The sequence below is a fragment of the Gorilla gorilla genome, chromosome 6 (genome assembly GCF_029281585.2).
Source record: "Gorilla gorilla gorilla isolate KB3781 chromosome 6, NHGRI_mGorGor1-v2.1_pri, whole genome shotgun sequence".
Lineage (NCBI taxonomy): Eukaryota > Metazoa > Chordata > Mammalia > Primates > Hominidae > Gorilla > Gorilla gorilla.
In genome coordinates, this window is record NC_073230.2 from 11535501 (window position 1) to 11547871 (window position 12371).

The 12371-nt window shown below is 45.8% G+C and overlaps 1 protein-coding gene across 3 annotated transcripts in view; it reads left to right on the forward strand.

Annotated features, from left to right (window-relative positions):
* SDK1 (sidekick cell adhesion molecule 1) overlaps nt 1-12371 on the forward strand; it is a 965237-nt gene that overhangs the window by 777385 nt on the left and 175481 nt on the right. For all 3 annotated transcript variants that reach the window (XM_055346825.2, XM_055346826.2, XM_055346828.2), the window contains one exon: nt 2138-2259. In XM_055346825.2, coding sequence (XP_055202800.1) covers nt 2138-2259 — 122 coding nt within the window. The remainder of the gene's footprint in view (nt 1-2137; nt 2260-12371) is intronic.

Genomic DNA, 12371 nt, shown 5'->3' on the forward strand with positions numbered 1-12371 from the left:
GGAGGGTAAATGGGTGTTTACCCCACTTCAGCCCCATTCTCCAGCGCATTCCACCATGGCCTCACGTCCCTTCTGTCTTCCCCTCCTGCTTTGGCCTCAGCCAGTTCCCAGAACACACATTGAAAGTGTTTAAAGCCAGTTATCAATGCATATCTAAAATGCCATGAATACTTTCAATACAGTAGCGATGATTGTATTAGTCCATTGTCATGCTGCTGATAAAGACACACCCGAGACTGGGCCATTTACAAAAGAAACAGGTTTAATGGACTTACAGTTCCATATGGTTGGGGAGGCCTCACAATCATGGCGGAAGGCAAGGAGGAGCAAGTCATGTATTACATGGATGGCAGCAGGCAAAGAGAGAGCCCGTGCAAGGAAACTCCCGTTTTTAAAACCCATAGATCTTGTGAGACTTATTCACTATCATGAGAACAGCACAGGAAAGACCTGCCCCCATGATTCATTTACCTCCCACCGGGTTCCTCTCATGACACATGGGAATTGTGGGAGTTACAATTCAAGATGAGATTTGAGTGGGGACACAGCCAAACCATATCAGTGATGATGGCGTGTGGTTTAATTGGGTAAAAATTGGTATATACAGCAACCAAGGTTAACACTAGAAGCACATCTGGGTGCAAGTTACCAGGGTTTTCCTGAGATGTCTTGGACATTGTTTATCCAGGGCAGGGAAATGGGTTAGCTGACCTCCGGAAGGCTGTGCTTCCAGAAACACTCTGATGCACACTACGTCTGGAGCCACAGAGTGGAGTGTTAGAGGGGAAACTGAGGCCTGGCTGCTTTGGCCAAACCCCTGATAACCAAGGTGCAGGGAGGCACTGGAGTTGCTGTTCCGTCATTGCCAAGGCTGAATGCTTGTAGCTGGAGAGGGGTCTTAAAGCCTTACCCACTCATCCTGGGTGGTGGCTGGAGGCAAATCAAATGGCGAGGACTGCTTTGGGGACACCATGTTCTGTTTACTGTGCTTGAAGTTTATCGCCATTAATGATTGAAGAACCATTTAAAAATCCAGAGAGCTGAGAAATAGAAAGAGTCCACTTGTCCTTCAATTTAAACATTTTCTATTTCAAATTCATTAAAAACTAGATGTGGAAAGGACCCTTGAGATCCTACAGACCCTGCCCATGCCGATACTGAATTGATCACCCAAATAGTTTCATTGTCTGTGTGCAAGACCTGGTTTCAAACACCCCAAGCAACAGCAAATGAGGAAAGCATTCCTCAGAGATAGTGAGGTCTGAAAGCTGCACTAGCCTTGCATTTTTCTTCTCTTTTTCTTCCCCATTTTATCCCCTTATCTTTCTCTAGAGTATTTTGCATGGCACAGTAACATAAAAGCTCTCATTTTGAACTCATAGTGCTACAATTCTGGGTGGGAGATGCTCTTTGGGGAGCGGCATCTGAAGGGTCTCTCATCTAGGAGTAGGCTTGAGCCACGGGCACCCTCAATGGGAGGCTCATTCAGAACCCACCTTCCACCTTATCCAGTTGCCCGAGCAACTGAATGGAGGCAGAGGAAGGAGAGTTCTGCACTTGCATGAGAATTTGGTCGTCTTGGAAACCAAATCCAAGAAGCCTAAGGCTCAAGACCTGATCCTGACCAGGTGTCACACCGTCTGGGAGCAGGCGATCCTGACCGGGTGTCACGCCACCTGGGAGCAACCCTGGGCCTGTGCACTCTTCCCTCCATCCCTCCGAGGCCGCGGTAATTATGAGAGGAAGTACGGCCCGCTCGTTCTGTGTGTGGCTTGAGGAGCCAGGAAGAATTACATTCATTCATCCTTTCCTCATTCAGCCAGCATCTGTTAATTACCTACGAAGTACAGAGATGCGTAAGACATGATGTGTGCCTGCAGAGTTTCTCATCAGGGAGGCCATGTTAGCGACGTGTCTCCTAAAGCCCACTGGGTCACCCCATTAAAGCAAAAACCATGCACTGATCATGCCCCTGGGGAAGCTGTGCTGCTTCTCACCTTCATGGTTTTGAGAACAAATCCTTTTTTGGTATAGAATCATTTCAAAACTGTTTACTTTTGAAGCTGACATGTTTGATACCTTTCCTAAGCTGTGATGGACTGTAAATCTCTCCCTTTCCTCCCTGGTTCCTCTCTAGACCTTCCTGGTGCCCCATCCAACCTGGTCATTTCCAACATCAGCCCTCGCTCCGCCACCCTTCAGTTCCGGCCAGGCTATGACGGGAAAACGTCCATCTCCAGGTGGATTGTCGAGGGGCAGGTACGTGTGTTGTTAGACCGGGAGCTGGCATTTCCGAAGAGCAGTGTTGGGGCCTGTGAATGAGTGGTGCCCCTGCAGATGATGGCCTGGGGTGTCAGGGAGATGGGTGTGCTTGGAGGGGGAGAACCAGGGGCTGGAGATAGCCCAGATACCAGGGCAGAATGTAGGAAGACAAAGAACAAGATGTCAGTCTGGGGTCCTACCAGGTGATAAAACAAGGATAAGAAGGGTTAAAATGAAAGTTGTGATTCAAAATAGGTACCCAAAATTGGATAGCGTCGTTGATTGAGTTTTTAAAAATTCTATATCACAATTAGCTACTAAATATACTAATAGGATTAATTGCTTGGTACAGCTTGTGTGTCATTAGCTATGCATTCATTCAACAATATTTTTAGAGACGATTGTTCTATCAGCAGGCACTATTCTGGGCACGGGGGCTATTGCAGTAGACAAAGCTGGCTGAGTTTCTGCTGTCGAGGAGAAAAGTGCTGTCTGGGAAAGAAAGACCTCCAGCTGTGGGAAAGCTGTTATATATGAGGGACAGCGAGAAGGGTGGGTGCTGGAGGGAGGGGAGCAAGCCCTGCGGTGGCAGGGAGTGAGTCTGGGGAGAGCTGGGGGCGGGTTCCACAGGACTTGAGAGAGTGGACTCCGCTGAGAGACTTCCGGTCCGACTCCAGCTGTGCAAGTGCTGGAGCACGCAGGGGTCTGGGACAGTGCCAGGCTTGAATAGGATCATGCTGGCATTGGCGAAGCCGTGCAATCTGCCACTTCCATGTTCCAATAAAAGCAGGAGGAAAAAGATAAAGGGCCAAATTATTAGGAGTAGTAAAGTTTCAAAATAGTTATTATCTGTAGTAAAATCCTTGTGGTTTTCATGACTGTACTTATGCTATGCTGCAAGACGATCCACTCCTGGAAATTGGCCATAAATTAGGGAACAAATCCTATCTATCTCTTCAAAAGTTTCATTAAGCAAACATTTCTGAAAGTCTAAGGAGGATCCTGAAGGTGCAAACCATCTGGATGGGACTGACCCACAAATGGGGCTGGAACAATTATTTACTTAGGAAAAATAGCAGTAGAGCCCTACCTCACATCATCACACACCAGGGACTGTTGTGGCGTTGGGGGGGTGGGGAGGGAGAGCATTAGGAGACACACCTAATGCTAAAAGACGAGTTAATGGGTGCAGCACACCAACATGGCACATGTATACATATGTAACAAACCTGCACATTGTGCACATGTACCCTAAAACTTAAAGTATAATAATAATAAAATTACAATAAAAAAAGAAAAAAGAAAATCAGTCTTTAGCAAATGAAGACTAAATTGATGAAAGCAAACTTTAAAACGCTTAAGATTAAATATAGGACAAGAATCACGATGTCTCATGAAAACCAATTCTAGTATTAAAATCCATCTGCAGAAGTAGCCGGGCAATACCTTTAGGCCCGCAGAAGCATGCGCTGTGGTCTTTGGTGTCTGACGATGCCACATAGCTGAGGCCAGGAGGCAGCACTCTCTGCAGGCTTTAGAATGTGGTGTTACGCTAGGGCTAGGCAGGCCACAGCGACAGAAACGCCAGCGTCTTCAGGGCTCAACATACAAAAGCTCATCTGTGCATCCAGGCAGGCCTAGGAGTGGATGACGCTCCTTTTGCCCATGTTCCGTCGCCCAGAACTTGGTCGCGTGGCCCCGTGTCACTGCAGGAGAGTCTGAGAGTGTTGCATTTCAGCTCATCTGGGAGGGAAAGACATGGAGTGATGTGGGGACCCTCAGCACAGTTTCTTGGCCATAGCATCCTAGCTTTATGTCATACAACCTGTTTCTTTATTTTTTTTTTTTTTTTTTTTTGAGACAGAATCTTGCTCTGTCGCCAAGCTGGAGTGCAGTGGCGCTTTCTCGGCTGACCGCAAGCTCTGCCTCCCAGGTTCAAGTGATTCCCCTGCCTCAGCCTCCTGAGTAGCTGGGGCTACAGGCACCCGCCACCCACCCAGCCAATTTTTTCTATTTTAGTAGAGACGGGGTTTCACCTTGTTAGCCAGGATGGTCTGGATCTCCTGACCTCGTGATCCGCCTGCCTCGGCCTCCCAAAGCGCTGGGATTACAGGCATGAGCCACCACACCTGACCTCTAAAGAGGTTTTACATTTTTAATGTAAAACATCTTAAATATATGCAAAAGGAAGAATAGAATAAGCCCTCTTATACCCATCAGCAAAAGTCAATGATCCTCAAGATTTTGCTGCATCCATCCATCCCCGCTTTTTTATTGGCGTATTTTGAAGCATATTTCAGACCGCATGTCACTTTTCCCCCATACACATCACACATGTGTCTAAAATACCTGTTCACATGCCAATATGGATGAATTTCACAGGCATAATGTTTAACAAAAGGAAAACCAGACCCCTGCTTGGAGCATATACTGTGTGATTCCATTTATAGAATGTTCCAAAACAGGAAGAGGTAATCTTTGGTGTTGGAATAACAGGTTTTCCTGGGACCCTTGTGGTTACTTACCGTGGGGGTGACAGTGACTGGGAGGGGTCCACCTGAGGAGGGGGCGTCTGGAATGGCAGGAGTGCTGTCTTTTGATCTGGGTGCTTATTTTGTGTATACACCAGTGGTCTGTGAGCTTGCCTGTATGTCTTACTTCAGTGAAAACTTTGGCCAGGCGTGATGGCTCACACCTGTAATCCACACTTTAGGAGACCAAGGCAGGCGGATCACTTGAGGTTGGGAGTTCGAGGCCAGCCTGGCCAACGTGTGAAACCCCATCTCTACTAAAAATACAAAAATTAGCCAGGCATGGTAGCGCACGTCTGTAATCCCAGCTATTCAGGAAGCTGAAGCAGGAGAATTGCTTGAACCTGGGAGGCGGAGGTTGCAGTGAGCCGAGATCATGCCACTGTACTTCAGCCTGGGTGACAGAGTGAGATTCTGTCTCAAAAAAAAAAAAAAAAAAGAAAAGAAATTTTTACATGAAAATATGGATGTCTTTTCTCATGATACCATTGTCACACCTGATAAAATTATTATTATTTTTTTGAGATAGAATCTCACTCTGTCACCCAGACAGGAGTGAAGTGGTGTGATCTCAGCTCACTACAACCTCTGCCTCCTGGGCTCAAGCAATCCTCCCATCTCAGCCTCCTGAGCAGCTAGGACCACAGGCGTGTGCCACCACGCCAGCTAACTTTTTATATTTTTAGTAGAGATAGGGTTTTGCTGTGTTGCCCAGGCTGGTCTCGAACTCCTGAGTTCAAGCGATCTGTCAGCCTCGGCCTCCCAAAGTGCTGTGATTATAGGCATGAGCCACCGCACCTGGCAATTTGAACATTTCGATATCATCTAATAGTCAGTTCACACTCAGATTCCCCCAAATTTTCCAAAACACCTGTTTATGGTGGTTTTGATAAACGTAGGATTCATACAGGGTTCACACTATTCATTTTGTTGTCATGTCTCTCAAATTGTTAAAAAAAAATGTAAACAGCTTTATTGAGTTGCAATTGACATACAGGTTTAAACTGCATATATTTAAGATGGACAGTTTGACAGCTTTTGACTTAGCTACACATATACACACACCTGGGAAGCTGTGACCACAGTTGAGATAATGAACAGGTTCCTCACCCTCAAAGGTGCCCTTGCAGCCCCCACTATCCCTCCCTACCAACCCTCCCCGTCCCCACAACCACTCATCTGCTTCCTGTCACTATAGGTTACAGCTCTGTTAATCTAGTGGAATCTCCCACTCTTTTCCCCCATGCAGTTACCTCATTGAGAAAACCCAGCCAGTCATCCCATGTGACGTCTGCGTTGGAGATGCACCTGGTTACATCCTTGTGGGGTCACTTGACCTGTTCCTCTACCCCGTTTGCCCTGTAAACTGGAAGTTCATTGCAAAGAACTGGTAGATTCCATTTCCACTCCTCCCTCCCTCCCTCCCTCCCTCCCTCCCTTCCTTCCTCCCTTCCTTCCTCCCTTCATCCCTCCCTCCCTTCTTTCCTTCTCTCCCTCCCTTCTCTCGTCCCTCCCTCCCTCCTTTCCTTCCTTCCTTCCTCCATCCCTCCCTTCTTTCTTCCCTCCCTCCCTTCTTTCTTCCCTCCCTCCCTCCTTTACTTCCTCCCTCCCTCCCTTCTTTACTTCCTCCCTCCCTCCCTTCTTTACTTCCTGTCTCCCTCCCTCCCTTCTTTCCTCTCTCCTTTCCTCTCTCCCTTCCTTCCTTTCTTCCTCTCTCCCTTCCTCTCTCTCTGTCTGTCTCCCTCCCTCCCTAAGACTGCTTCCCCGTTACTGCAGCAGGGTGGAGGCACGCAGGTCTAGTCGCCCCACTCAGGGATGCTAAGTTGGGTGGCAGAGCGTAGCGGCCTGAGCCCTGCCTTGTGAATTTCTCCATCCGCTTTTTATCTAATGCTCTCATCCATCCATGATCTTTGCCTGAATTAATTATGTTCTTAGGATATTCAGGATGATAATTTCATACTTCTATCAATCTTTCCTCATTTAGCTGTTGGAACTCTAAAAAGAAGCATCTCCGCTCATCCCTCAGACTATTTACTTACTCTCAAATACAGGAAGGCAGAATAAATGCTTAATTCTTTTCCCTTAATTACCAATTTCCAGGGTGAGGAATTGGTCCCCTGGTTACTTCCAATGTTAAATAGATTTTTCTTTCTTTTTCTGTCTTGTGATCTCTTTTGCTGAGTATCATCATGAAAGCATAGGTTCTTACCTGTTCAGTGGGTTTCAGTCACCTGCAGTCATTATTCTTTTTGAACCTAGAATTGGCCTGTCTTTGGCCTAGGGAGGCTTTCACATCCTGGGGCTCCAGCATGAGGCTGCACTCTTTGATGACTTCCTGCCTCAAGCTGAGATGGAGCCATGCCTGCAGGGCCTTGGTTTCATGAGTGTCAAATGCTGTTTAAAGACGATAACCTGAGCACCAAGGTGGATCTCATTACTCCCAGCTGGTCCCTGCTTCGACACCTTTCCAGTAGACAGAACATATTTTCTGAAACATCATGAGTTCATACTGACGTTTCCAGTGAAATTTCAGGTTACTGACCTTAAATGTATATGTTATGTTATGTTATGTTATGTTATGTTATGTTATGTTATGTTATGTTATGTTATGTTACTTAAATGTATATTTTATTTTATTTTATTTTATTTACTTGTTTATTTATTTGAGATGGAGTTTCGTTCTTGTCACCCAGGCTGGAGTGCAATGGCACGATCTCACTGCAACCTCCGCCTCCTGGGTTCAAGTGATTCTCCTGCCTCAGCCTCCCGAGTAGCTGGGATTATAGGCGCCCGCCACCACGCCCAGCTAATTTTTATATTTTTAGTAGAGATGGGGTTTCACCATGTTGGACCAGGCTGGTCTCGAACACCTTACCTCAAGTGATCCACCCGCCTTGGCCTCCCAAAGTGCTGGGATTACAGGTGTGAGCCCACTGCGCCCAGCCTAAATGTATATTTTAAATATATTTTCCCTTACTCTAAGACTGTGCTTTTTAGGACTCCTAACGCGATTATCTTCTTTATTCTCCTATTGTATTAAGAGGTTCAACCTGTGGTCTGTGAATTTGCCTGTGTATCTTACTTATATGAAAACTTTATGTTAAAACACAAATACTATTAGGAGTTTCAAAATTATAATCTCAGTGGTATGACTAACAGAGACTACTGAATGAAATTTAAGTATTTGTCCTTAGAATGTGTTATACCACGGAAGTGTAATATATTCAGTTTATACCTACAGTTTATATTCAGTTTATAATATATTTAGTTTATACTTACAGTATACAAGTACAGTTGCAGTACTGTTCTAAAGCCACACTGTTCTTTTCTCATTGTGGTTATCTCGATACAGATTTAAGTGCATTCATTTCAGGACTTGTTTTGTTTTTTTGCTTCAATTTTTAGCACTGACTTTCTTTAAAAATCATTTTACATTTTATTTATTTATTTATTTTGAGATGGAGTCTCACTCTGTCACCCAGGCTGGAGTGCAGTGGCATGATCTCAGATCACTGCAACCTCCACCTCCCGGGTTCAAGCTATTCTCCTGCCTCAGCCTCCTGCGTAGCTGGGATTACAGGTGCTCGCCACCACGCCTGGCTAATTTTTGTATTTTTGGTAGAGATGGGGTGTCACCATGTTGGCCAGGCTGGTCTTGAACTCCTAACCTCAAGTGATCTGCCCGCCTCAGCCTCCCAGAGTGCTGGGATTACAGGTGTGAGCCACTGCACCTAGCTCATTTTACATTTTAAAAAATTGTTGGAGGATTTTAAACTAATTTTTGAGGATATAACTCATTTACATGATCTCAAAGTCAAAACAATTTAAAAAGTGATATTCAGAGAAGTTTCTGTTCATTTGTCTCCTTACCCTGTTGCCTGTCTGCCACATAGATAACCATATTTATTAGACTTTTGGTTTATCCTTTTCCTTTTTCTTTCTGGCAACATAAACAGCTCTACGTATATGTGTACTTCCTCTTTCTTCTATGGAAGGTGGCATATTGCGCCTTGCTGTGACAGCACACCCTGAACACCCCTGGGCATCATGTGTGCAATTGTCCTTTCTTCTCACACCTGCACAGGTCTGCCTGGTGTGCATGAGCTGGGGTTTGTTTATGTAGCTAGTCCTCTGCTGACACGCATTGGGATGTGTATTAGTTTTATATCACTGCCATAACAAATCACCAAAAACTGAGTGGCTGATACAACATAAATGTGTCATCTTCAAGTTCTGCAGGTCAGAAGTCCAGCATGGGTCTCACCAGAGCCATGTTTCTTCCGGAAGCTCTGGGGATGAGTCAGCTTCCAGGCTCATTCGGGTTGCAGCAGAATTCAGTCCTTGTGGTTGTAGGACTGAGGTCCCCATACTGTGCTGTCAGCCATGGTCATTCCCAGCTCCTGGAGGTCACCACGGTCTGTGGCTCGGGATCCCCTTCCTTCATCTTCAGAGCAGCCGGGGCAGGTCGAGTCCTCTCAGACTCTGGCTTTTTCCTCCTCCTTCCTTCTCATCTCTCTGGCCCGCTCTTCAGCCTCCCACTTCCACTTTTAGGGACTCGTGATTACCTTGTATTCACCTGCATAACCTCCCTGATTTAAGGTTCTTACCCTTAATCACATCTGCAGAGCCTCTCCTGCCACATAAGGCTGCGTACTCATGGGTTCCAGGAATTAGGGTATGGGCATCTCCAGGGGGCCTCATTCAGCCTTAAGCTTGTTTTCAGCCTTTTGCATAGTCATTCTGTATTTTTGCCACTGTATCTTTGGGGGAGATTCCCAGGCATGGGTTGGCTGGATCACAAGGCAAATTGCACATGTAAACTTCCCAGACATTGCCAAATCCCTCTTCTGCAGATGGTAACATGTTGCATTCCCAGCAGCAACATGTATATATTTTTTGCCATGCAAAAAAAAAATTGAAGTCTAATTTATGACTCCTTTCTTGCATGCCTCTGGTTTTTGAATCATAGGCAGAAAGGTTTTCCCCACTTTCAGATTCTAAAGGAACCCAACCAATTTTCTGGTGCCAATTTTCTGGTTTCATTTTTACATTTAGAACTCCATCCATTTGGAACTGGTTCTTGTATATGGAGTGAGGTATGAATCCATTTTCATCATTTTGCAAATAGCTACGTAATTGCCTCAGTGCCATTTATTAAAATGACCATTTTTTTCCCTGATTTGTAACATTAAATTCTCATACGCACTTAGGTCTGTTTCTGAACTTTTCATTCTGTTCTATTAGCCTGGTTATTCATGCACTAATTCCACATTGTTTACTTAGAGAGGCTTTAAACTGTGCTTTAATATCTGGTGAGGCCTGCTTCCCCATAACCAATGTGTGCACACACACACACACGCGCACACACACACACACACACACGCATTGCTTGACTTTCTTAGGATTTTCCCGGCCACTCTTGTGGACATCTGATGGTGTTGAATCTTTCTGTCCAGGAACATGCTACCTCTTTTCACTTGTTTAAACCTACTTTTCTCAGCTGCTTTCTCTTGGCAAAGCACTGGGCTCTCTAATCCTGCCTTCACCTGCTCTCAGAAAGGCAGGAAAATGAGGGGCGATCAATATACCTCAAAAGCTGTAATGTGAAGAATACAGGCTTTGCGTCAGACAGACCTGGTTCCCCCCTTTTTTAGCACCCCTGTTTCCCAGCTCTGTAGACGTGCTTCTTAACTTCTTTGTGAGCCTGAATTTCCATCTGGAGAATGGGGTCAGTAGTACCATCTGCAAGGTTGTCATGAGGGTTAACTCCAGTGTGGCTATTTTAAATGATATTTTCTGCCTGTGTTGTTTGCATAGGGGAACACAATTGATTTTTAAATATTTTTGTTTCTTTAATAAACTCTTCTGTGTTCTAAGTGCTTTCACAACTATGAACACGTTTAATTCTCATAATGGCTCTCTGGTGGCTGTTATAACCCCGTGTCACAGATGAGACATGAAGGTGTTGGGTTACCTGCCCACGTCACACAGCCAAGCCATGAAGCCGGATTGGAGCCTGCAAACCTCGGAAGTCTGTGGCTGCTCAGCCTGGTGTATTGGTGTTACAGCCAGAAACTTTGGGAATTCTCTTGTTAGTTGGTTAGTTTTACTGTAATTTTCTATAAAGAATTCATATCATCTGTTAATGGCGACAGTTTTTGTTTCTTCGTTTGAATTTTTTATATCCTTTCTTTCTCTTTTTTGTTTCTTCTTCTTTGAGTATTTTGTAATCTTACTGGGAGGGCTAAAGCGTCTTCTATCATGTTGAATTGGGAGAGTGATAGAAGACAATCTTTGTTTTGTTACTTTAAAGAAATTATTGTAAGATTTTATCATCAGGTATGACATTTACACCATTGATGTAGGCTTTTTAAAAAATATATCCAGCCTGTATTGGGTTAAGATGATTCTTTTCTGATCCTGATTTCCTAGGAGTTGGGGGTTTTTTTAAGCATAAATAAATTTAATTGCATCAGACTATTTTCTCATCTATTGAGCTGCTCATTTGGTTTTTCTGATTTCATCTGTTGGTAAGGCGGTTCACACTGCCCTTCTGTTTCACCATTCCGGAGCTTCTGAGACAGAAGCAATTTGGTCATGATGTTTGTTTTGTTTGGGGTTAAGATTGTTGCATCCATGTTCATAAGTGAATTTGGCCTTTTCTGGTTGTAGGTTTTGCCTGGGTTTTAAGATCGATAGTGTATTTTCTCACCAGTTTTCATAAACAAAGTTTGGATTGAGCTTGTGTTCCTTAGCCCTCAGGCAGAGGACCCTTGTGGGCATCTGCACAATGAGGTCCCTCAGGCGGAGGTGAGACCGTCCCTCAGGTGGAGGTGAGACCCTCGTGGGCATCTGCGCAATGAGGCCCCTCAGATGGAGGTGAGACTCTCCCTCAGGTGGAGGTAAGACCCTCTCTCAGGCGGAGGTGAGACCCTCCCTCAGGCGGAGGTGAGACCCTCCTTCAGGTGGAGGTGCGACCCTCGTGGGCATCTGCAGGATGAGGTCTCTCAGGTGGAGGTGAGACCCTCATGGGCATCTGCACAGGGTGCTCAGTGCCCCCCAATCCTGCCACACGTTGTGGGTGTGGAGGCGCCCAGACCCCGACTCAGTTCATCAGAACCCCTGGGGCAGAGGCTGCAGCACTCTTCCATTTGTGAGGCTTGGAAATGACAGATCTGCATCTCCGCTGAGGGTCCCGCCTCAGGGGGCCTCTGTGCTGGGCCTTGGAGGCAAGATGTGCTCAGGCAGCCTGTCCCGGGCTGCTATTCTCCAGCAGTTCAGAGGTTTTAGTGCTCCAGAGAAGAATGAACGGGGCAAGCTTCCTGCCTTCCCCATTGTGGCCTTGCCCCTTCCCCAGGCCTGTGTTGGTTGCACACCTCCCTGGTCTGTCTCTGAGTGTCCAGGGCAGGGAAGCTCCGTCACGTGGAGCCCACATGCGGGTGACTCCCTGGGGCTGCCTGACTCCTGGGCCAGCTCACAGCCTGCAGCCAATGGTTAAACATTTCATGTGGAATTTCCAATTCCTTTGAAGGGTAATCTTTCCCTTTGATTTCAAAAGTGTTTTAGAAACTACAGACA